The sequence below is a fragment of the Ranitomeya variabilis genome, chromosome 2 (assembly GCF_051348905.1).
Source record: "Ranitomeya variabilis isolate aRanVar5 chromosome 2, aRanVar5.hap1, whole genome shotgun sequence".
NCBI lineage: Eukaryota > Metazoa > Chordata > Amphibia > Anura > Dendrobatidae > Ranitomeya > Ranitomeya variabilis.
The window spans coordinates 428,902,400-428,927,977 of record NC_135233.1 but is presented as its reverse complement, the minus strand read 5'-3'; the positions used below and the strand labels follow the sequence as shown (position 1 = coordinate 428,927,977).

Here is a 25,578-nt window from a genome sequence, read left to right as displayed (position 1 = left end):
CACTCCCCTTAGCGGCGGAGCATCAGCACTGCAACGACCAGGACTCTGGGGCGCTGTATATAATATATATATATATATATATATATATATATATATATACATATATATATACATATATATATATATATATATATATATATATATATATATATATATATATATAATTGAGACACATATATATATATATATATATATATATATATATATATATATATATATATATATATATATATATATATATTCTGTATTTATATTTAATTCAGCGCGATGTATGTGAAAAGCCGGTAATTCAAATGCCGGCTTTTCATTTCTCCTTCCCAAACCCGACATGATATGAGACATGGTTTACATACAGTAAACCATCTCATATCCTTTTTTTTGCATATTCCACACTACTGATGTTAGTAGTGTGTATGTGCCAAATTTTGGCGCTGTAGCTTGTAAAATAAAGGGTTAAATCGCGTAAAAAATTGGCGTGGGCTCCCGCGCAATTTTCTCCGCCAGAGTGGTAAAACCAGTGACTGAGGGCAGATATTAATAGCCTAGAGAGGGTCCATGGTTATTGGCCCCCCCTGGCTACAAACATCTGCCCCCAGCCACCCCAGAAAAGGCACATCTGGAAGATGCGCCTATTCTGGCACTTGGCCACTCTCTTCCCACTCCCGTGTAGCGGTGGGATATGGGGTAATGAAGGGTTAATGTCACCTTGCTATTGTAAGGTGACATTAAGCCAGATTAATAATGGTGAGGCGTCAATTATGACACCTATCCATTATTAATACAATAGTACGAAATGGTTAATAAAACACACACACATTATTTGCAAGTATTTTAATGAAATAAAGACACATATTGTTGTAATATTTTATTAGACTCTTAATCCACCTGAAGACCATCGTCCTGAAACAAAGTTAAAAAAACAAACAACAATATTCTATACCTTCCGTCGTTATGTCCCACGATGTAAATCCATCTGAAGGGGTTAAATCATTTTACAGCCAGGAGCTCTGCTAAAGCACTCGCTCCTGCCTGTAAAACCCCGGGTACTGAATGGAAAGCAGTTTGATCTGTAGTTACCTTGAGTCGCGGTGATGCGCCCTCTGCTGGATGTCCTCATATGAACTCGAGCGTGGGAACTTTTCCAAGGCTCCAGTTCATGAGGACATCCAGCAGAGGGCGCATCACCGCAACTCAAGGTAACTACAGATCACCCTGCTTTCCATTCAGTACCCGGGGTTTTACAGGCAGGAGCGAGTTTTTAGCACTGCTCCTGGCTGTAAAATGATTTACCCCTTCAGATGGATTTACTTCGTGGGACGTGGCTGATCATCGGAAGGTATGAGATATTGTTGATTTGTTATTTTTACTTTTTCACAGAACGAGGGTATTCAGCTGGATTAAGAGAATAATAAAATATTACAACAACCTGTGTCTTTATTTCATTAAAGGACTTTGTAATAATGTGTGTGTTTTATTAACCACTTCGTACTATTGGATTAATAATGGATAGGTGTCATAATTGACGCCTCTCCATTATTAATCTGGCTTAATGTCACCTTACAATAGCAAGGTGACATTAACCCTTCATTACCCCATATCCCACCGCTACACGGGAGTGGGAAGAGAGAGGCCAAGTGCCAGAATAGGCGCATCTTCCAGATGTGCCTTTTCTGGGGTGGCTGGGGGCAGATGTTTGTAGCCAGGGGGGGCCAGTAACCATGGACCCTCTCTAGGCTATTAATATCTGCCCTCAGTCACTGGCTTTACCACTCTGGCGGAGAAAATTGCGCGGGAGCCCACGCCAATTTTTTCCGCCATTTAACCCTTTATTTTAGCAGCTACAGAACCAAAATTTTGCACATACACACTGCTAACATTAGTAGTGTGGAATATGCAAAAAAAAAAGGGATATGAGATGGTTTACTGTATGTAAACCATGTCTCATATCCTGTCGGGTTTGGGAAGGAGAAATGAAAAGCCGGCAATTGAATTACCGGCTTTTCTCTCTAACACCGGTGCGTATTTCTCGCAGGTCACACTGCTGGTCCGTGTGTAATCCGTATTTTTCTCGCCCCCATAGACTTTCATTGGCGATTTTTTTTGCGCAATACGGTGACAAACGCAGCATGCTGCGATTCTGTACGGCCGTACAAGACCGTATAATACGGATCCGTAAAATACGGCTGATAGGAGCTGGGACATAGGGAATCATTGGGCCGTGTGTTATGCGTATTTTACGGACGTAGTTTATGCGCTCATACGTCTGTAAAACTCGCTAGTGTGAGGCCGGCCTAAGGGTGTAAACTGACATGACAACCCACCGGAAACCTGCGACAATAGGGTGACAGCCACCTTCTCCTAACTGCAGAGCTAAACTGCCAGGATTGGAGCTGGCTCAGATCACGGCAGCTACAGACTGGGGTTAGTCTTGGCACCTGCTATCTATGGAGCAGGATCAGCTTCGGAGTACACACGCCCAGGTACGCACGCATGTCGGGAATGGGTTAACTTTAATGGAGTTGAGATGCAATACTAGACAACCCATAGACAGGGGAGGTGCAGCTCCTGGAAGACAGAGCCCATGGGTTTTTTTTGATCCTCCACAACTCCTTTTGCAAAAATGTACTAAGAAAGGTGGGAAATTATATTTTTCTGCAGGAAATCCGCATGCGTTTTTTTTTCGCGTTTTTTTTCGGAGCTTTCCCAATGCAATTAAATAGCGGTAAAAACTCGAAAAATCTGCAAAATTAATGAACATGCTGCGTTTTTTTACCGCGATGCGTTTTTTTCGTGGAAAAAAATGCAACATATGCACAAAATTTGCGGAATGCATTATAAATGATGGGATGCATATGTATCCGTTTTTAAGTGTTTTTATAGCGAAAAAACGTGGGGAAAAAATGCAAAAAATCCTGAACGTGTGCACACAGCCTAAGGCTACTTTCACACTTGCGTTTGGAGCCGCTGCGGAGGGCTGTGGACTTCCTCTGTGAAGCCCCGCCCTCCGCCGCTAGCTCCGCCTATTTCTGCATGCGGCCGGCATGCGGCCTGTGTACCTATATTTAACATTAGGTACGCAGGTCGTGCCGCAGTATGCGGATGCTGCCGCATGCGTCGTTTTGACGATGCGGAGACCAGCGAAGGACGCAGCTCGTAGCAATTTTTTTTTTCCGCATCGTCAAAACGACACATGCGGCAGCATCCGCGTACTGCGGCACGACCTGCGTACCTAATGTTAAATATAGGTACACAGGCCACATGCAGAAATAGGCGGAGCTTCACAGAGGAAGTCCACAGCCCTCCGCAGCGGCTCCAAACGCAAGTGTGAAAGTAGCCTTAGGGGAAAAAAAAAAGCTGTAAAAATCAACAAATAATGAATTACAGCAGCTGAGCGTTGCTGTCCTTTTTCACCCTCTTTATAAAGTTTTGGGGAAAACCTCTTTATGGAGCAAAAACACTTTTTTTTGGTGCAGAAAATCCGCTTCATTTAACAGTTTCACTGGATGCGACTCCATGAAAACTCCTGCCCAGCGTGCGGGAGACGCTGAACTGTGCACTTTTTGATGCTTTTTTTCCCCGCCTTTTAGGCTGGAAAAAAAGCATGCAAGAGTTGAGTTTTTTTCCCGTGCAGATTCTCAGATCTTATTAAAAAAAAAATTAAAAAATCACCAGACTTTTAGTTCTGCACCAAGGTGGGCATGTTGTCTGTTCACACAAGCACCAAACGTTCATGTGAACGCAGCCTTAGGCTCTGTGCACACCTGCGCTCCCGAGTCCTGACCTAGCAGAGCCCAGACACAAGGTGTTAGACTGCCCCCTACAGCCGCCTCCAAGTAGCTTTATTTTTTCTATTTAAAAAATAGTTTATTTTTACTTTACATATAAAAGTAATATTATTTATATATTAACTTTTCTTTAAAGATATAATAGATAAAAAAATTTACCCTATGTAAAAAACATAAGGTAAAAAAAATATTTTATATTTACTTTTAAAAAAAGTAAATATATATAAATATAGTAAAGTATATGTAAAAAAAATTACAGTTTACTATATTTTTATATTATACTTTTATATTATTTTAGAATTATCTATATTTACCTTTTATTTTTCACTTTTTTATATTACACACACACACATTATATATACTATTTTTTTCTTTACAGAAAGCGCCATACATCATCATACGGAATCTTCACTGAGTGAGAGACCACCGTACAGGCCACAAAAGACCCTACAGCGGCACCGTCGCTCCCTCTCTCCCTCACGGTAAGCCCCGCCTAAGAGTTTCGTCATACCTTGGTAGTAACGGAAGTCTGCTCGTATCTACTTCCTGTTCTGTGCTCGGCTCTGTGTCTTCCCCCGACAACTCGGTCCGGTAACATCAGGTTCCTTTTCTTTCACGTCTCGTCACCATGGAAAGCGCGGACGACCTGTTCGGGGGGATTGTGATGTGTGAGGAGAGGTGAGCGAGCGATGCCACGGGGGAGCGGGCGCCATCTAGCGGCGACTTCCTGAGTGACCCCCACAGCACGGATGTGTAAACAGGAAGTTCTGCACGTCTGTAATATACTTCCCCCTAATAGTTTCAGGAGATCTGCTTGCTGCAGTGGATAGAAACATCTATTATTTATTTTTATTTTTTGCAGTGGAGCTGGCATTGTTGTGTTTCCATTCACTGACAGCAAGCTCAGGTATTGGAAAGGGCGAGAACTCACAAAGTTCACTGTGCTTCGGGGCCGCAGGGGAAGGCGTAAAATAGATTTTTTAAAAAAGGCGTAGAGGAAAAATATTTAAAAAAAATGGAAAAAAAGGCACAAATGCAATAAAGCAAGAAAATCCAGCACATTGGGAAGATTAGTGATCCTGTGTCAGGAATCATTAGAGCCGATGCGGCCTCACTGTCACTTTGTAGCCGGAGTCGTCACATCTGACGATTTCTGTGGTGTCGCACCGGCGGACGTCACACGGATATGTTGGATGCGCCGTCGCAGGTCGCACGTGACTCGCTCTGGACATGATGCAGGACTCGGCCACTTTTGCCTTTGCTGTTTTTTTATTGCAGCTCTTAAACAGTCGCATGACTGCGAGTGGCGGACAAGTTGCACAAGTGTTTTGTTCACATGAGTTGTGGCTCCAGCGGAAAGCGTCATTGCCAACCTGGAATATGGTCAAATACCCGCAGGTCGGGCAATAACTGGCTGAATACTAGAGGTCTGACCACAGGAACCCCCACTGATGACGGGCAATAACTGGCTGAATACTAGAGGTCTGACCACTGGGACCCCCACTGATGATGGGCAATAACTGGCTGAATACTAGAGGTCTGACCACTGGGACCCCCACTGATGATGGGCAATAACTGGCTGATTACTAGAGGTCTGACCACTGGGACCCCCACTGATGATGGGCAATAACTGGCTGAATACTAGAGGTCTGACCACTGGGACCCCCACTGATGATGGGCAATAACTGGCTGAATACTAGAGGTCTGACCACTGGGACCCCCACTGATGATGGGCAATAACTGGCTGAATACTAGAGGTCTGACCACTGGGACCCCCACTGATGATGGGCAATAACTGGCTGATTACTAGAGGTCTGACCACTGGGACCCCCACTGATGATGGGCAATAACTGGCTGAATACTAGAGGTCTGACCACTGGGACCCCCACTGATGATGGGCAATAACTGGCTGAATACTAGAGGTCTGACCACTGGGACCCCCACTGATGACGGGCAATAACTGGCTGAATACTAGAGGTCTGACCACAGGGACCCCCACTGATGATGGGCAATAACTGGCTGATTACTAGAGGTCTGACCACAGGGACCCCACTGATGATGGGCAATAACTGGCTGAATACTAGAGGTCTGACCACTGGGACCCCCACTGATGATGGGCAATAACTGGCTGATTACTAGAGGTCTGACCACTGGGACCCCCACTGATGACAGGCAATAACTGGCTGATTACTAGAGGTCTGACCACTAGGACCCCCACTGATGACGGGCAGTAACTGGCTGAATACTAGAGGTCTGACCACGGACCCCACTGATGATGAGAAATAACTGGCTGAATACTAGAGGTCTGACCACAGGGACCCCCACTGATGACGGGCAATAACTGGCTGATTACTAGAGGTCTGACCACTGGGACCCCCACTGATGCCCGGCAATAACTGACTGATTACTAGAGGTCTGACCACTGGGACCCCCACTGATGCCCGGCAATAACTGACTGATTACTAGAGGTCTGACCACTGGGACCCCCACTGATGATGGGCGATAACTGGCTGATTACTAGAGGTCTGACCACTGGGACCCCCACTGATGATGGGCGATAACTGGCTGATTACTAGAGGTCTGACCACTGGGACCCCCACTGATGACGGGCAATAACTGGCTGATTACTAGAGGTCTGACCACTGGGACCCCCACTGATGACGGGTGATAACTGGCTGATTACTAGAGGTCTGATCACTGGGACCCCCACTGATGATGGGCGATAACTGGCTGATTACTAGAAGTCTGACCACTGGGACCCCCACTGATGACAGGCTATAACTGGCTGATTACTAGAGGTCTGACCACTGGGACCCCAACTGATGATGGACGATAACTGGCTGATTACTAGAGGTCTGACCACTGGGACCCCAACTGATGATGGACAATAACTGGCTGATTACTAGAGGTTTGACCACTGGGACCCCAACTGATGATGGATGATAACTGGCTGATCACTAGAGGTCTGAACACTGGGACCCCCACTGATGCCCGGCAATAACTGGCTGATTACTAGAGGTCTGACCACTGCGACCTCAACTGATGATGGGCGATAACTGGAGGATTACTAGAGGTCTGACCACTGGGACCCCAACTGATGATGGACGATAACTGGCTGAATACTAGAGGTCTGACCACTGGGACCCCCACTGATGCCCGGCAATAACTAGCTGATTACTAGAGGTCTGACCACTGGGACCCCAACTGATGATGGACGATAACTGGCTGAATACTAGAGGTCTGACCACTGGGACCCCCACTGATGATGGGCGTTAACTGGCTGATTACTAGAGGTCTGACCACTGGGACCCCCACTGATGCTGGGCAATAACTGGCTGATTACTAGAGGTCTGACAGCTGGGACCCCCACTGATGCTCGGCAATAACTGACTGATTACTAGAGATCTGACCACTGGGACCCCCACTGATGCTGTGCGATAACTGGCTGATTACTAGAGCCCCCTGTTAGAAGAGAGCTGCACTCGTGTCCCACAGACAGTGATTGGGCGCATGCGCAGCAACCCCTGTCGTAGCCAGGTTGTGGGGGTTCCAGCGGTCGGACCCCCTAGTAATCAGCACGTTATCACTTATCCTGTGCTTTTCATAAAGCTAGAAACCTCCATTACATTGCAGATCTATTCCTGCTGCTCTGCAGACCCGGACATGTGGCTCCGCTCCGCACATTGCACACGTCTTACGTACCCTGCGACAGCTGCATTCCATAGGAGCTGTGTAATGTGATGAGTCAGGTGACGCTGCATATCTCTGCCGTGTGACCCCGCACTGTTACACACACTTTCCATTCACTTCTTTGGTAAAAATGTTGGCAGTACCTCTTTTTACAGCTGGGGGTTTGCTGCAATTACATCAGCTCCTTAAACATTAGACCAAAGTTCGCTGAAGTTGACGATTACAGCTGATGGTGGTGTCATGGCTCTCAGGGGATCCTGTGGATGAAGGATCAGGCATGTTGGATTTTAGATATGCCCAGTCCTCTCTTCTTACAGGATATTATTACCATTTCTGACAATGCAGCGCTGGTTTACTGTCAGATCCCACTGCTGTGTGGCTGGTGAGTTCATGCTCATGTAAGTGAATGCGGCCTTCTGCCCTCCAGCCAGGTGACCGGGAGCGCTGCTCTGGAGCAAACTGCAGCCAACATGCCCTTACATGCTGCTGCTTTCTTACAAGGGGCCGCATTAGTAACCCGCGCCCTGGACCCCATTATTGTCCCTGATATCCCACGTCAGGGGTTGATGAAACCTTCCTAGATTTTCAGCAGTTTATCTGATCTTCGTACTGTGACGCCTGCAGATACCGAGGGGAAGGATATGAAGAAGGATTTGCTGAAGGAAATCACATTGGTGAGACGGAGGGGAAGCAATATGGAGCCATGTATGGGGCGAGAGCTGGATCTGAGGTAATCCGTGTTGTCATCCAGCACTACTACTCCCATTATCTGTGATCACACCTCCAGTGATATATTTAGCTCCTGGGGCAGTGATTGCTCTCCAGTCATTTCCTCTATTGCCTTTGGTCTTATGACTTCAGGTTTAGTGCTCTGACACCAGGTCTGGACACGTCACCAGGACAGACCGTTCCCTGATCTGCGGCTCATTACAGCCTCTCCGAGACATCGGCGCCTCCTGCAGCGTTATCTGTTACTACATCATTGCCTCACTGCGTCCACAGTACAGAGACTGACCTGTGCGTCCCCCGCGGCTCTGCATCCCCTACACCTGTGCATCCCCCGCGTCTGTGCATCCTCGCTCCTCTGCGTTCTCTACACCTGGGCATCCTCGTGCCTGTGCGTCTCCTTATTGCAATATATCTCAGTGGTTAGCCATAATATGAAAACCATCTGCATCCTTGGACCAATTTTGGTAGATTAGTAGGTACTAACTACTACACACATATCAGGAACACCCCACAAGACCTGCTGTACACCGGGAACGCCCCACAATAACCGCCATATTCTGGGAACACCCCACAAGATCTGCCGTATACCGGGGACACCCCACAAGGCCCGCCGTATTCCGGGAACACCCCACAAGACCTGCCATATTCTGGGAACCCCCCGTGAGGTCTGCTGTATTCTGGGAATACTGCACAAGATCTGCCATATACTGGGAACACCCCACAAGGCCTTTTGTATACTGGGAACACCCCACAAGACCTGCCGTATACCGGGAACACACCACAAGACCTGTCGCATACTGGGAACACACCACAAGACCTGCCGTATACCGGGAACACCCCACAAGACCTGTCATATACCGGGAACACCGCACAAGACTTGCCGTATACCGGGAACACCCCACAAGACCTGCCATATACCGGGAACACCTCACAAGACCTGCCGTATACCGGGAACACTGCACAAGACCTGCCGTATACAGGGAACACCCCACAAGACCTGTCATATACCGGGAACACACCACAAGACCTGCCGTATACCGGGAACACCCCACAAGACCTGTCATATACCGGGAACACCTCACAAGACCTGTCATATACCGGGAACACTGCACAAGACCTGCCGTATACCGGGAACACCCCACAAGACCTGTCATATACCGGGAACACCCTATTTTAGAGATGCTCTGACTCCGCCATGGAGCCATCACATTTTGCCGCTTGCTCATTTTTCCTGCTTCCTCTTTGAGATCTGACCGATCCCTTGCTTCCTTATATTTCTCTCCGCTGACTGGCGCTGTTGTTGCCCGATAGTCGATGTTATCACTTCACCGTTTGGTGCTTGTAGTATTTTGGTCGTTCTGTTTTTCCTCAGCTGTGATGTTTAGTGTCAGGTAATGATGGATCTCATGAGGGTTGTCGGTTAATCTCATTATTTTTGGCGTTTTCCAGCTCGGTTGTTATCTGGGATTTGCATCCACGTGGAGACTCCTCCTGTTGCCCATCACCGATGAGAAGCAGAGGTGAGCCCGTGGACTGTGGCGGTGCTGCTGGTGGTCCTAAATGTCTCGTGTATTATCATTTACTCTCCGTCACACACGTTCTTTAGAGTTGACTGTAAACATTCGCAGGGCCGTGGCCCCATCTAATGAGTCTGGTGGCCGGACAAGGGTCATGAGGACTTCATCAACCAGCACTCGAATGCCGGCACCTGGTCACGACATCGCGGGGGGCCGAGTAATCACAAGAAACATCCCGAGGTTGGCATTCGTGTGACGGTGAAGGAAGTTCTCATGGCCCTGGTCTGGCGGCCACAGACTGCCGACAACGTCTGCTCTGGACCGGGGTCCTGCAGATCTTTTTGCTCAACGCTAATATTCTTATTTCCAAATCGGTTTTCATTTTCTGATTTATTGTGTTTTTTTTTTTCATTCCATTTTCTGTTTTGCTCAATCTTTTATTAACTACATTTAGGGAAGAGTCACCCGGCCGTATAACACAGGCGACGATCGATCACATCACGATGCTCGGACTGGCTGGCGGCTCTCCTTACCTGAACGTGACGGCTGCATAGAAGCACATGCTGTCACACTCGGCCCGGCTGCCGGCCAGTCAGGAACATTGTGCTGCGATCCTTGTCCCTGTCACTCTTCCCTCACAGCCATAGCCATCAGCATAACTTCCATGTGGGAGTATTGTGGGCATGCTCTGCGCCATGTCAGGTCATTGTACAGGAGGAGGAGGAGGTGAGCTGTGACATCTTCCTGCCTGATGAAGGAGCCTCTGTGCTCTGAAAGCATGTACGTATCATTTTTCTGGTTAGCCAATAAAGGTATCAGTCTTACATTTTTTTTTACCTTTTGTGCGTAGATTTTTCTGGCTAACTCGGGACCACAATACAATAATTTTTTAGTGTCCATCAGATTTCGGTTGTTTTTTTCTTTTTTTAGATATCGGCACAATAAGTCACTTTCTGATGATACATTGAGACAACACCCATTGATCAACTGATTGGAGGGACAGCCCCGTATACAGTGTAGTGGCTGAGAGCTGCAGTACCATGGGCAGCCACCGCACAATGTGGGGCGCTGTCCTCTACCTTCAATCTGCTGATCGACTCCTGGGCGTCTGACATTTATATAGACTTATGACCAATAATCCAAACGTCCGGTCCTGGAATTACTCGCTGCTATTCTGCTATTTACGATTTAGTCAATTCTGATTTTTTATTGTTTTCCATTTCTTATAGAAAAAAAATAAAGATCCTGGATTCCTTGATAAAAATGATTCAGAGCTTCCCCACAGAAGACCCCACTAATGAGAAGCTCCAGGACGACCTGTCCAGGGTCCGGGGGAAAGTGAAGCAGGTGAGTGCCGGGGGCACCTGCGCTCATCATCCTTCTATAAGTGACGCTCAGAAGTTCTAGAACTCCGTGAGAACATTCCGAATCCACCATTTATTTTTTTTTCCTTCCTAGTCGCGCTGTCGTTTTTCTCTGCGCCATTTTTTTTGTAACGTGATTCTCCAGGTCGGCACAATTATGGCATTACTACATTTGTTCAGTTTTTAAAAATATTTTACTGGTTCAAGAAAATTCAATTTTCTGAGCACCGGAACATTTTTATTTTTCTCCCCTCAATGGAGCTGTTGTTTGGGTTTTGTTTTTCTGTGTGGCGAGCTGACTCTTTTATCGCTATCATTTTAGGCCTGATCCTTTGTTTTTTCCAGGGGCCTATCGTCATTTCTCCATTATTACTTTTTTTTACCTATTCAGCTCAATTATTTTTTTATATCTTGATTGTACATTTTTAAATATTTTTTTTCTTTGTATTGGGAAAAGCAAGTAGATTCAGACTTATATGTTTATTATTTATTGATTTTTAATTTTTCACTTTTTTAATTTCCCTTCCCTCTGGGGGACATGATCCTGCAATTGATAGCAGCATTTAACTGGTTAAGCGTCTGCGATTGGAGCTCTGATCGCTGCTGCTGCTGTTACAGGCAGGTGCCGGCTGTGTAACGCAGCTCCTGAGCTCCTTCCCTACACATAAAGTTACTCTGTGTGGTCATGAAGGGGTCAATGTGAAAACCCATTACGGAGCAGAGGGTCCTCTGATCCGGTGCAGCAGGGGAGTTTCATGCGGAGCCCGTGGTGCTGCGGGGGTCTGTAAGGTGCCATATTGTAGAGGGGGCTTCCTCGGCTCTGCCATATAACACTGAGGTCCAAGCATTGTTAAAAAAAATGGTTTGTTGCAAGGAAGTAGCAGGGAGGTTAAAGGGGGTCTACGTTGGTCCTACAATATTTGCAGTTTGTGTTGTGACTCGAGCTTTGCTCCTGCAGGTTTGCTCCATGCTGAACGTTCAGCCCGACTTCTCCGTGACCTATGAAGCCTCCGGACTCTCGTTCTGATCCTCCTACTGTGCGGGTGCTGGCGAGCCGGCCCGGCCCCAGAGCCATGACCAAGTCCAGTATAGAAAGATGAGGACTGAAAATGCTGCTGGTGACGCAGCCGTGCCCCAAGTGCCACTGCCCATAACGAGCCGTAACCTCCTGAAGGTCCACGACGAAACCTGAGCTCACCAAGAAGCTCCTAATTCAGGGTGGTGTGAAGAAGTCAGGGCTTGCTGAGACTTGTAGTTTGTGCTGCCATCCCCCCCATAACAGATGGATATGGTCAAATAGTTCTTGTAAAAACGAGCACTTTTGCATTTTCCTGCCTATTAAAATTTGCAGCCGATCTTGTGAGATTAACACTTCTGTTTACAGCTTGTTGCCTAGGAGACCGACCACTGCTGCTGTCTATAGCTTGCCAGCATTGCTGGGATTAGGAGGTAACAGCGTGCTCCAGCGAAATCCGCCGGCTTCAAAACAGTGGAAAAATAGCTTGTAAATACTACACATGTTGTGCCGTCTATCAGGCGGTGGTCGGTCTCCAACGCAACAAAACAAAAATGGAACTGTCTTTGCCCACATGTGATTAATTACTCAGCGGCTGCATCCATGGACTTTACCCCATTTTTATGCATTTTTAGTTGTTTGTTTTTAGCCACCTAATAATGAATCTTGGCCGAGTGCGATGATTTCTGCACATGACTTAGGGGTCTTGCTGAAGGTGGATATCCTGTGCATACGACAGACCTGATAAGGGGGACCCTGACTGATCGCGTCATTGCCCACCAGATATGGCTAGAACAGAGCTCTGGGAAAATATTAACGTTCCTTAAAGGGGTGTTCCTACATCAGTAAGTGATGGCGTATCACCAGGATATGAAATCACTCAATTGTTGCTGGGGGTCCAATCACTGGGACCCCCAAAGATCCTGAGAATAAAGTTTCATCAATGGACTTGCACCTTCTTTGTCTACACTGTGTTCCAAATTATTATGCACAAAGTGTTTAGGAGTGATAAGGTTAGAATTTTTTTGTTTGTCATTTAAACTCATTGATGGTGATGTGTGTCAGGGCTCTTTATATCACTGAAAGCAATTGCAGATACCTGTGCAAATTAGTTTGGCAGGTGTGTCCAAATAAAGGCAAGACTACTAAGAAGGCTGTTCCACATTATTAAGCAGCCTACATTTTTTGCCAAAATGGGAAAGAAAAAGGATGTGTCGGCTGCTGAGAAGCAACAAATTGTGGAGTATTTAGGTCAAGGCATGACTGCAATCAACATTGCCAAGACACTTCATCGTCATCATCGCACAATCAAGAAGTATGTAGCTGATTCCCAGCACACACGTGTGCGTGCTGATAAGGAAAAATTGAGGACTCTTTCCAACAGGCAATTGCGTAAGGTTAAAATTGCAGCTGCAAAAATGCCTTGTCATAGCAGCAGACAAGTTTTTGAAGCTGCTGGTGCTTCCAACGTCCCCAGAACAACAAGATGCAGGGTCCTTCAGAGGTTTGCAGCTGTGTGTAAGCCATCCTGTCGACCACCTCTATCCACTGCACACAAGCAGAAACGGCTCCAGTGGGCCAAACGATACATGGAGACTGACTTCCAAACTGTTTTGTTCTCCGATGAGTGCCGTGCAACGCTCGATGGTCCAGATGGATGGAGTGGAGGATGGCTGGTTGATGGACACCCCATGAAAACACGGCTAAGGCGCCAACAAGGAGGAGGTGGAGTAATGTTTTGGGCTGGAATCATGGGGAGAGAGATTGTCGGCCCCTTTATGATCCCTGAAGGGGTAAAGATGAACTCCATAATCTATGTGGAGTTTCTAAAAACACTTCCTGCCATGGTTCAAGAGGAAGAACCGTGCTTTCCGCAGCAAGATAATTTTCATGCATGATAATGCACCGTCTCATGCTGCAAAAAACACATCTGCATCTCTGGCTGCTATGGGCATAAAAGAGGACAAACTTATGGTGTGGTCACCATCTTCCCCTGACCTCAACCCTATTGAGAACCTCTGGAGCATCATCAAAAGGAGTGTCTATGATGGCGGGAGGCAGTTCACATCTAAGCAACAGCTCTGGGAGGGTATTCTGTCCACATGCAAAACAACTGAAGCAGAAACCATCCAAAAACTGACAAATTCAATGGACGAGAGAGTTCAGAAGCTTCTTTCGCACAAGGGGTCCTACGTGCAAATGTAACATCACCTAGAATAAAGTTTTCACTTGAAAACTGTTTGATTTCATTTTGTAATAAGCTGATAATGCTTATAACTTCACAATTGGTCATTTTTTTGTTCAAAATAAAATAAAAAAGGTTGAAAACTCTGCTGTGCATAATCATTTGGAACATGCATTTTGAGTGTTTATTTTTTTTAAAAAGATACTGTTTTCATAGGCAGTTTGTTCCAAAACATTGCAATTATACTAGAATAGTAGATGACTGGAAAATAACAATGACTGCAATTCAGATAGGTAATTTAGAGAAAATATGAGGAAATATTATTTGCATAATAATTTGGAACACAGTGTATATAGTTGGTTTTGAGGCTTTCCAGGTTTTTTCAGTTGATTCATCAATGGTGATTTAAAAAAAAAAAATGTTATTTTTTTAACCCAAATAGTTTCTCCCTTCTATGGAGTGAAAAAATAGAAAAAAGGTTGTAGACAAAAAAATAAAGAATTAATATTGCACAACATTCAGGTTATTTTGCAGAATTTGGTGCAAAAAAGTCAACAAATATCGCAAACCAATAAAAAAAAGGAAAAAGAAAAGTGACTAAATAAAGGAATGCAGATGATGAATTGGTCTTTTTTATTTGTGCTAAGGCAGATGTGTTCTGTAGTACCGGAATGTGTCCAGTAGGTGTCAGCGTGCGACAGCACATCCGGCTAAGTTGCGTCCAGCTGTTTGTTTGTTTTGTGGAGCATGGGCGCCACCTACAGGATCAAACCTGTATTGCAAAACAAAAATACTCTGCATCCCAGGCATTATTCTTGACTCAAACTCAACTAGGTTTGGAGCACCATGAGGATCCTACAATACCTCCATCTTAAAGGGGTGCTGCAGGCAGCGAAAAGCGTGAATTGTTTCTCCAAAAACTATTCACTTCATTGGATCTGAGCTGCAATTCCAAAAATGGAATGCAGAGGTTAAAGGATGTAGCAATGGAAGGCGCTGACTACTTCTTTTGCAATTATGGCCTGATTCTCACTGGGTGGGATGGCAGGATCGGGCGGTATATGGCCGGGAAAGTTACATGGCGAGTTTTATTACATGATGGCAGGAGTGTTGCCCCCAGTGTCCTGCCCGTCGGACCACGTATCTACAGAGCAGCTTCATGCTGAAGGACACAATCCTGGCTCTGGCGATCAGCCCACGGGACGGCTGTGGCCTCGGCCATGTTCACATTAGAGGATATTGGGGCTCTGCATTGCGGCTCGTGTCCTGGACCCATCGATACCCGGGTGTATGGAGACGCTTCTTCAGATATGATGGAACTAGAGTTGAGCGAAAGTCCCGAAATTTAATTCTGCAGATTCGCTCATTTCAGGGGTCAGAGATGAGTTCAGTGGGAATCTAATCTGGCAGGAAGAGTTAAATAAAATCATAATCGCTTCTCCTCCTCGGCCCGCTCACCTCGTACCTCTCCGGTCTCTTTCCACCGGACCCCGCCAGTGATTAGGCCTCACACGGTCACATGTTGGAGCACGACCAACATCGTCGACCATCAGAATCCAAATTTTGTGTGAAAATTTGTAGCAAATTGGATTAGCTTAGAAGAACGGATTCATTCCCTTCCAATTGTTACAGGAGCGACAGTAAAATCTATGTGAAAGTGGGAGGAACACGAAAGAAGTGATGACAATAGTGAAAAGACCGCGGCTCTGTAACGACTTGTACGGCCCTATCTAAACAATGGACTCAGACAGAAAACCAAGATGTCAGCCGCAGCATTCCTGCTGATACAATGGCTGACGCTCCCCTCCGATCTGCCCGATTGCTCCCCTCCGATCTGCCCGATTGCTCCCCTCCGATCTGCCCTATCCTTCCCTCCGATCTGCCTGATCGCTCCCCTCCTATCTGCCCAATTGCTCCCCTCCGATCTGCCCGTTCGCTCCCCTCCGATCTGCCCGTTCGCTACCCTTGATCTGTCCGATCACTCCACTTTGATCTGCCTGACCTCTCCCCTTCGATCTGCTTGCTCGCTCCCCTCCGATCTGCCAGATCTCTCACCTCCGATATATCCGATCGCTCCACTCTGATCTGCCTGACCTCTCCCCTCCAATCTCCCAGATCGCACCCCTCCGATATATCCATTCGCTCCACTCTGATCTGCCCGACCTCTCCACTGTGATTGATCCCCTCCGATCTGCCAACTTGCTCCCCTCCGATCTGCCCACTCGCTCTCCTCTGATCTGCCCATTCACTCCACTCTAAACTGCCCACTCGCTGCCCTGATGTTCATTAGACAATACCGGAAATTGGGTGAAAACAGAAGTCACAATGGCGGCCCATGAAACATAGGCGTCCTATAGGTGGTGCCCATCCTCCGAGCTGACAGCTGAGGGTCCCTAAATTACCCCCTATTTCCACTCAATTAATTAGCCAAAATCTAGCATGACTACAAAGAGCATCTCTTTCTCTGGAGGACCCGGCATTGCATGCGGCATGCAGTCCTTCTATTCTCCTCTGGAGGCGCTGCAGGAAAAGTGCTCCCTTATTTCCAGGTTACAGATGATCATTTTATTTTAAGGGGTTACTGCTACAAAAAAAAGAGACTGTGAAATATTGAAATAATTTTTAAAAAGGGTTTTGGACACTTGCTAGAAGGGTTTCCAAAAAGTGTCTTCTGGCCGGATCTTGTAGCAATCAGCCGTGAATATCAGAATGAGGAGGTCACATCCTCTGTACAGTTGTTCTTACATTTCCAGGAGGAATAACAGAGGGACGAACCAATGTAAATTTATACAAAAAATGCTCTAGAATTGTTTTTTTTATGGGGAATACAAAAGTTTAGTGAGCGGCGGGGTGAGTCGGGGGCCGGGTAATATTGAGGGTCTTATTGTCCCGGCACAAAGCCTCACTGCCATTGTCCAGTGTTGGTCCAGCTCACGTTTAGTGGACTGTGGGAACGGATTAGAGTTTCAGGCTTTTTTTTCTTTCCTCTCTTGCAAAAACTCCTGATCAAAGGCATTCCTGAGATGACAAAACACTGTATACGGTGTCACATGGCCTGAGCCGCCTGCACCAGCAGCAGTATAGAAACACACGCCGCCATTGTTCTCCGGCCCCGACATCTTACAATGGAATTGCAAGAAAAAGTCCCCAGAGGTCGAAGGAAGAAAGAATTCCTCTTCTCCCAGAGATGAGCGGCTGCAGCTGCCGCATGGCGGGCGAGGAAGAATAATGCAGAGAATAAGGCCTCATTCACATGGACAGAACGCGATGCAGATGTGTGTATAACATATAGCCTGGTTATGCCCATATTGGGTGCAGGGTTATATACACTGCTCAAACAAATAAAGGGAACACTAAAATCCCACATCCTAGATATCACTCAATGAAGTATTCCAGTTGTAAATCTTTATTCATTACATAGTGGAATGTGTTGAGAACAATAAAACCTAAAAATTATCAACGTAAATCACAACTAATATCCCATGGAGGTCTGGAGTTGGAATGATGCTCAAAATCAAAGTGGATAATGAAGTTACAGGCTGATCCAACTTCAGTGGAAATGCCTCATGACAAGGAAATGATGCTCAGTAGTGTGTGTGGCCTCCTCGTGCCTGTATGACCTCACTACAATGCCTGGGCATGCTCCTGATGAGGCGGCGGATGGTCTCCTGAGGGATCTCCTCCCAGACCTGGACTAAAGCATCCGCCAACTCCTGGACAGTCTGTGGTGCAACGTGACGTTGGTGGATGGAGCGAGACATGATGTCCCAGATGTGTTCAATTGGATTCCGGTCTGGGAAACGGGCGGGCCAGTCCATAGCTTCAATGCCTTCATCTCGCAGGAACTGCTGACACACTCCAGCCACATGAGGTCTGACATTGTCCTGCTTTAGGAGGAACCCAGGGCCAACTGCACCAGCATATGGTCTCACAAGGGGTCTGAGGGTCTCATCTCGGTAACTAATGGCAGTCAGGCTACCTCTGGCGAGCACATGGAAGGCTCTGCGGCTCTCCAAAGAAATGCCACCCCACACCATTACTGACCCACTGCCAAACCGATCATGCTGAAGGATGTTGCAGGCAGATCACTCTCTACAGCATCTCCGGACTGTCACATGTGCTCAGTGTGAACCTGCTTTCATCAGTGAAGAGCACAGGGCGCCAGTGGCGAATTTGCCAATCCTGATGTTCTGTGGCAAGTGCCAAGCGTCCTGCATGGTGTTGGGCTGTGAGCACAACCCCATCTGTGGACGTCGGGCACTCAGACCATCGTCATGGAGTCAGTTTCTAACCGTTTGTGCAGACACATGCACATTTGTGGCCTGCTGGAGGTCATTTTGCAGGGCTCTGGCAGTGCTCCTCCTGTTCCTCTTTCAGCAAAGGCTGAGGTAGCGGTCCTGCTGCTGGGTTGTTGCCCTCCTACGGCCCCTTCCACATCTCCTGGTGTACTGGCCTGTCTCCTGGTAGCGCCTCAAGTCTCTGGACACTACGCTGACAGACACAGCAAACCTTTCCACAGCTCGCATTGATGTGCCATCCTGGATGAGCTGCACTACCTGAGCCACTTGTGTGGGTTGTAGAGTCTGTCTCATGCTACCAAGATTTTGAAAGCACAACCAGCATTCAAAAGTGACCAAAACATCAGCCAGAAAGCATTGGTACTGAGATGTGGTCTGTGGTCCTCACCTGCAGAACCACTCCTTTATTGAGTGTGTCTTAATAATTGCCAATAATTTCCATCTGTTGTCCATTCCATTTGCACAACAGCATGTGAAATTGATTGTCAAACAGTGTTGCTTCCGAAGTGGACAGTTTGATTTCACAGGAGTTTGATTTACTTGGAGTTAGATTCTGTTGTTTAAGTGCTCCCCTTATTTTTTTGAGCAGTGTATATACATATACAGCAGTGAGCAAAGTTTTAGGCAGGTGTGGAAATAATGCTGCAGTGAGAAAATGCTGCAGAGTAAGAAGCTTTTATATAAGTGATAATAGTTTTTATTTTCTGTCAATTAATAAAATGGAAAGTGAATGAATAAAAGAGAAATGTAAGTCCCATCAGTATCTGGTGACTGCCCGTTTCCTCCAAAATCAGTATCTGGTGACCGCTATTCACCTCCATCATCAGATATTGATCTCTAAGGCTGGATCGTCTCCCCCCGGACTCTTTGTTCTTAATGCTATTGGTTGGATTAGGGGGTCATTGTCCGGCTGCAATCTAATTGTATGCTTCAGCCCCATTGTTGTGTTTTTCCAGCGCAGCGCCACCTTCTGGGCTGAGTACTGCTCTGCAGGTCCTTCTTATTGAATAGGGCACAGCCAGGTGACCAGGTCCATCATTGTGCTCTGAAAATGTAGAAGGTGGTGCAGCGCTAAATGATGATCACATGTGGATTTGCACCATTTTCTTTACTCCACATTGCTAGAATACGCCATCAGTTTATTATCATGGTGATGCCTGGGACTGTGCAGGGAAATACAGAGGGTGCTGCACTAAACTAGCACTGTGTCCCTTTTACTACAAGCAGCGGTCCCCCATATGGCATCACTTATCGGAAAAATCCCTTTAATTGAAGGGATAAGGAACATGAAAAACGCTCAGGTGGATTAAAGGTCGAAACACGCCAAATTTATTACGACGCCTGCGGTGCATATCTAACCATATTCCGTCTCCAATTTGATGTTAAATAATGAAACCGTGGAAAAAAAACAATAAACAACAAATGAATCAAGAAAATTAATTGCAACAGTGTGATGTGCGATTTTCACAAATTAAGTCCTGCCGTTCAGACAGTGACCAGCAGAGGGAGCACGTGAGCAGTTATCTCTGCCCTTTATGCTGCTGCACCTGCTCAGTGACAGCTGCAGCAGTCAGCGGATAAGCGTTCACTGAGCCAGTCTAAAAGGGTTTGTGTGAGAAATTTAAAGTTCCTGCAGGAAATATTTTATAAAATGATAATCCGGCTCACTTTTTCACAGATAACGCGCTGTACATCCATGTGACCGCTGCAGCCAATCACTGGCCTCTGAATCGAAGCTTGCATGTATAGCGCTGGACTGCCAAGACTGATGATGGTCTGCAGTGGTCAAATGGATGTACATGACATTATCGCTGTAAGAAAAGCCCAGTCAGCGACTACTAGAGTGTGAATGGCAGCAGAGCCACAGGTAGGGCGATCAAGGGGAAAACATAGAATGTAAAATGAAGGGGGCACTTACTAATGATTGTGGCACCCAAAAAATCTAATTAGCAATCGGCAAGTTGACTCAATACTGCCAGGTTTGCCCAATAACCAAGCCCATCTTTATTATCAGACGCTCATCTGTTCCAGGACTTGTTTCATACTCCACATTCTGTCTGTGATCCCCTCATCACATGGACGCAGTGTAAAAATGCACTCATCCCGTGCGGGCAAGAATCCCCCGAAAGGAGCCTCCCGCACAGCTGTCGGGTCCCTGGCGGATAATTCACTTATAAGGCAGCAGGAGCGGCTTATGTGTTGAATCCATCAATGCTTTAACCCCTACATTACACCACTAACCAGAAACAGTAATCGAGCAGGCTAGTTTACTGATCCTAATAAAACACATAAAAAGTGTAACTAAGTACTGTGAGTGTACAAGGGTGTAAAGTTCTGAATAATATATGGGAAACATTAAGATTTTCTGCAGTCGTGCTCATCAACACATTGAGGCATTTACCGTATATGTAAACCAGGACTTGTGGACACAATAGGAATATAAAGATATGTCCATGGGAACTACTGATGGTTTCTAAAGTCTAAGGTCTTAAGGGGGCATATGTATAGGGTATTGGGACAGTGCCCCGTGAAGGGTAGGACTTGGTCAGTAGAGGGTCACCTCTTTGCTAACTTGAATGAGTCTGTACTTGACTTGCGCCTCAGTTCTAGAACTCCCTGTAAATGTGACACACTGGACACGAGTGGAGAACCTAGTTATTGCCTTGAGTGGTGGCGCCCACGTCACCCATTGTTGTTCCTTTAAGTTCGGAATTGAAACTTTGGGGTGAGGCGGGGGCCTCCGCTCTGCAGAACATCCGTAATCTAAAGCTTTTGCCCAGATTACTTTAAATCTGACCCAAAAATTATTTTGAATTACAGTACAAGGAATTTTCTGTCTACTTAATTTTCCACTGACTTTCTGTCCTGTATCGGCAAATAGCGCTGCCCACTCGCTAATTTATGTGGCTACGTACGCTGTGGGAGGAGGAGGGATAGCACAACGTTGGCAGGGCTGTTCATTTCTAGATGACAAACTGTCCAAAAATTATCAGCGTAGTCTGTGACTTATTTGATGGGCCACATGCTAAGAGGCCAAAACAGGACGTGCACAGTCCAGGAAGCGGTCGAGTAGTGAAGTATCAGCTCAGTGGTGCTGCCACCCGTGACGCCGAGATAGGGATATTTAACAATGCGTCCTATCAAGGCCTTCCTCATAGATTATCCCTCTTTCTGGAGAACCCAACAAGTCTAAGCATTACACGGACATCCCTCTGATTTCAAAAGGTGTGATGCTCAACTTCTTTATGGTCACCGCAGAGAAATCTAACATTTGCTGCCAAGTTCTCCCACATTTTAACAAAGTGGCAGGACACTTCGATCAGTTTATTTTTAGAGGAAACATCTAAAAGTTAGAGGGTGCTTTAAAGCAAAAAAATAACTCCTTTAAAAAAGAGAGAGTTCTTAAAATTGCACAATTGCTAAAATGAAGGGATAGAACTCTCAAAGGGATTATTCCAAGACAAACCTTGACTACAGGATAGATTATAGATGTATGATCTGTTTGGGGTCTGATAGATCCTTAGAAATGAGGTCCACAAGTCTCATGTGAATCGAGCATTAGTGTGCATGATGATAGTGAATGCACACGAGCACTGCCGTCATTCACCAGGGGTACACAGGTCCGGTAGGGGTCTCCCCACCTGATCATACATACGTTTATCACTTAATATTTTTGTAGGGATAATTTGTAACTGGAGGCAAAATTTAAAACTTTTTTTTTTTACCTGCTGTAAATCCGCTGTTCTCCTGAATCCAGCATGGTTTTTCTTTTATCTCTGCTCATTTCCGTTCCCGAGATCTGGCCCTCTCTTCCCTGAATACAAATAATCTGTTTAGTGGTCCTCAAAGTGGTAGTGGTCCTCAAAAAGACGTCCCCAGAGGAGCCGAGAACCACACCCACTTGGATAAAATTAGACCAGAAATACACAAGGAAAAAGGGGCCGTATCTCAGGAATGGAGAGGCGCAGGAACAAGAAAAAAATGGCGTTGGATTCAGGAGAACACCGGCATTTACACAAGGTAAAAAAAACCGCATATTTATTGAAACTCAAAATAGTTTTGAACTATTTAATTGAAAGTTTTCTATCTCTGAGTGATGCATTTCGCCTCCTCTGACTTCTGTGGGGCTACTGCCATTTGGGGAGCAATGCCCGACCATGACAAATCAGAAGAACTTGTCTATATGCACATACGCAGAACGCCACTAGTCCGATTATCAGACATCTCTGGTATTTTCATCAAGTGTGAAAAAAATATAACACCACAAGAAAGTGTTTTGGGTTTTTTTCTGTACGGTTTATTCCTAGTTTTTTTTTTGTCATTCAATTCAAAATATAAATGTATTACATAACGGTCTGTTGGTGACAATGTGCGTTTCAGACCGACCATCATTAACAAGATGCAAAAATATGACTGATTGGCTAATTAACAATAACAAAAAACCTGTAAATAAAGTAACATTACCCATCTATTAAAACATGAACCAACAGACTTTGGCCTTATAGGAGTCACAATAGGTGAGAACAAGAGTTGTTCACATGCTGCCCCAGCAAATAAAATAAAAAAAATCAAACAAAAACATAAAAATTTTGTAAAAAATTACCGGGACATTACTATCACATTTGGTCCAGGAGACAGCGAGAGAGAAAAAAAAAAAAGTTTTAGATCATATGGAAGTTTTTGAGGTAAATAGTAAAATAAAAGCAAAAATATTCCTGCAATTTTTGGACAGGATGCACCACGTACTTGTGGATCCTGGCAGTAGAAAATAAAAAAAATTAAATTAACCCTCAATTATTTTTGTAAGTTGTTACTCCCTACCAATTTGGATTTGGTTTAGCAGCATGCAGAGCCCAGCTGAGCTTTTATTAAATATTTTTTTCCATGTAAAAGCATTAGCTGGTTTGCGGTGATATATTTGAGATGTTGGTGCCTTCTTTTCATTTTGGCACTGAGCACCTTCCATCCGATCCAGACCAAACAGTACCTACTCTACTGACATTTCCATGTGACGAGCTTCATCTACAAAAACAGTGGTATCAAATGTAAAGTAACATTCTACGAACAACCTAAAACTTGACTTCAATCACAAAGAGGTGCAACGTGGGGTTATTTTTTTTTTTCCCCCTTCGGACTGTGCGCAGGCCTGGTGTAACTCACTTTACTGTAGTCATGTAGCTATAAGTTCCGCCATGTAGGCCCACATCAGTCCCACAAGGTTCCTAAACTCACAATGGTCATTTTTTTTTTCTAAAAGTAGTGACCCTTAAAGATAAATCCAAAAAAAAATCTTAAGTACTGTCTCATAACAATGCTAATTCCTCCCTTGGATTGTACACGTTGGCCATGTCCCAATTTATTCCACTGCAGTCATGCATCTAAAAGCTTCACATACTGGCCTCCTCATCCCCACAAGGTCTTAAAAAACACAATGTATTGGCCCACAATGGTCATTCCAGAAATTTCTTAATAGAATTGACTCCTAATGATGTCATTCAACTCATTCTACGGTCATTGGGTGGCTTCGATTTCCAGCATGATGATCCACAAAGGCCACCAACAACTAAAAAGCTCATTGCCTCCCCCCCCCCCCAAAGGTCAATCCAAAAGAAGTCTCAATAGTATTGACCCCTTATGATGTCATTAGGCTTCTGCAACTCACTCTATGATCTCTGGTTGGCTACAAGTTCCAGCATGCTGAACCACACAGTCTATCACCATCTAAAGAGTTCATTGACCACCAAACATCAATGTAAAAACGTCTTAATAGCGTTGACTCCTAATGACGTTGTTGACCTTATCCAACACAAACTATGGTCGTTGAGTGGCCATGAGTTTCAGCATGCTGGGCCACAAAGTCCAACACTGTCTAAAAAGATCATTGACCCCCAATGGTCAATCCAAAAATTTTAGCGTTGACTCCTAATGAGGTCTTCCAACTCACTCTACGATCATTACGTGGCTCTGATTTCCAGCATACTGAGCCACAAAGTCCAACATCATCTAAAAAGTTCATTGACCTTCAAACATCAATCCCAAAATTTCTTAATAGCTTCGAGTCCTAATGAAGTACTGGGCCTTATCCAATGCAATCTATGATCAATGAGTGGCTGCGAGTTCCAGCATGCTGGGCCAAAGTCCAACACCATCAAAAATGTTCAGTGATCCAGAAAGGTCAATCCAAACAAGGCTTGATAGTATTGACCCCCAAGTATGTAATTGGCCTTATCCAACGCAATCTATGGTCATTGAGTTGCTAAGAGTTCCAGCATGCTGAGCCACAAAGTCTGATAACATCTAAAGTTAATTTATCCCCCAAAAGTTAATCCTAAAAATTCTTAATAGTAATAAACCATAATGATGCCAATGAAACTTCTGGACTGTGCACATCCAACTCATGCTTTGGTACAAGGTCCAGCATGTTATCCCATTCAGTCCAACAATAACCAAAAAGTTTCTCGACCCCCCAATAGTTACATCAACAAAATACCCCTTAATAGCATTGACCTGAAACGAGGTCTTGTTTTTTTAGATATATTTCCAACCGTACAAGGTTACTAAAGAACAATGGCCAAAGGGCGTAGGTCTCAGTTGCACCTCAACCACCAACAATAATGTACCCAACCAAGGTCAATGCCGGTAAAACCAACTTTACACACATTCCAATGGAAAGTCGAAATTCTCTAGAACGATTGAAATATATATATATTTAAAAAACTAAAATAGACCAATAATGATAATTCTGGACCCAGGGTGCAATAAAACCTGGACGTGACAACAATGAGACATGAGGTATTATGAAACAAGAACTTTTTTTTTCTTTTTGGAATTGAGCAGTAATCACAATAAAGTAAAAACTGACATATTTAAAAAAAATAATTAAAAAAAAAAAAACAAAAACATGGAGGTTGACATTATAATTTTCTATGAGAAAATTAAATTCTAGAAATTGGCAGTATAAGACAATACATAACAAAAAAGAACTACAACATAAT

The 25,578-nt window shown here is 45.2% G+C and overlaps 1 protein-coding gene and 1 long non-coding RNA gene across 7 annotated transcripts in view; one reads left to right on the top strand and one right to left on the bottom strand.

Moving 5' to 3' along the window:
* The window catches only part of LOC143806426 (uncharacterized), a 269,413-nt gene extending 264,978 nt beyond the window's left edge, over positions 1-4,435 (bottom strand). For all 6 annotated transcript variants that reach the window (XR_013221450.1, XR_013221449.1, XR_013221452.1 and 3 more), the window contains exon 1: positions 4,297-4,435. This is a non-coding gene — a long non-coding RNA (uncharacterized LOC143806426). The remainder of the gene's footprint in view (positions 1-4,296) is intronic.
* On the top strand, positions 4,308-12,440 carry LTO1 (LTO1 maturation factor of ABCE1). The gene is made up of 5 exons (XM_077286951.1): positions 4,308-4,463; positions 8,100-8,205; positions 9,654-9,724; positions 10,951-11,068; positions 12,044-12,440. The coding sequence occupies exons 1-5, from the start codon at positions 4,414-4,416 to the stop codon at positions 12,110-12,112; spliced, it is 414 nt and encodes a 137-aa protein (XP_077143066.1). The 5' UTR covers positions 4,308-4,413; the 3' UTR covers positions 12,113-12,440.
* The last annotated feature ends 13,138 nt before the right edge of the window (positions 12,441-25,578 follow it).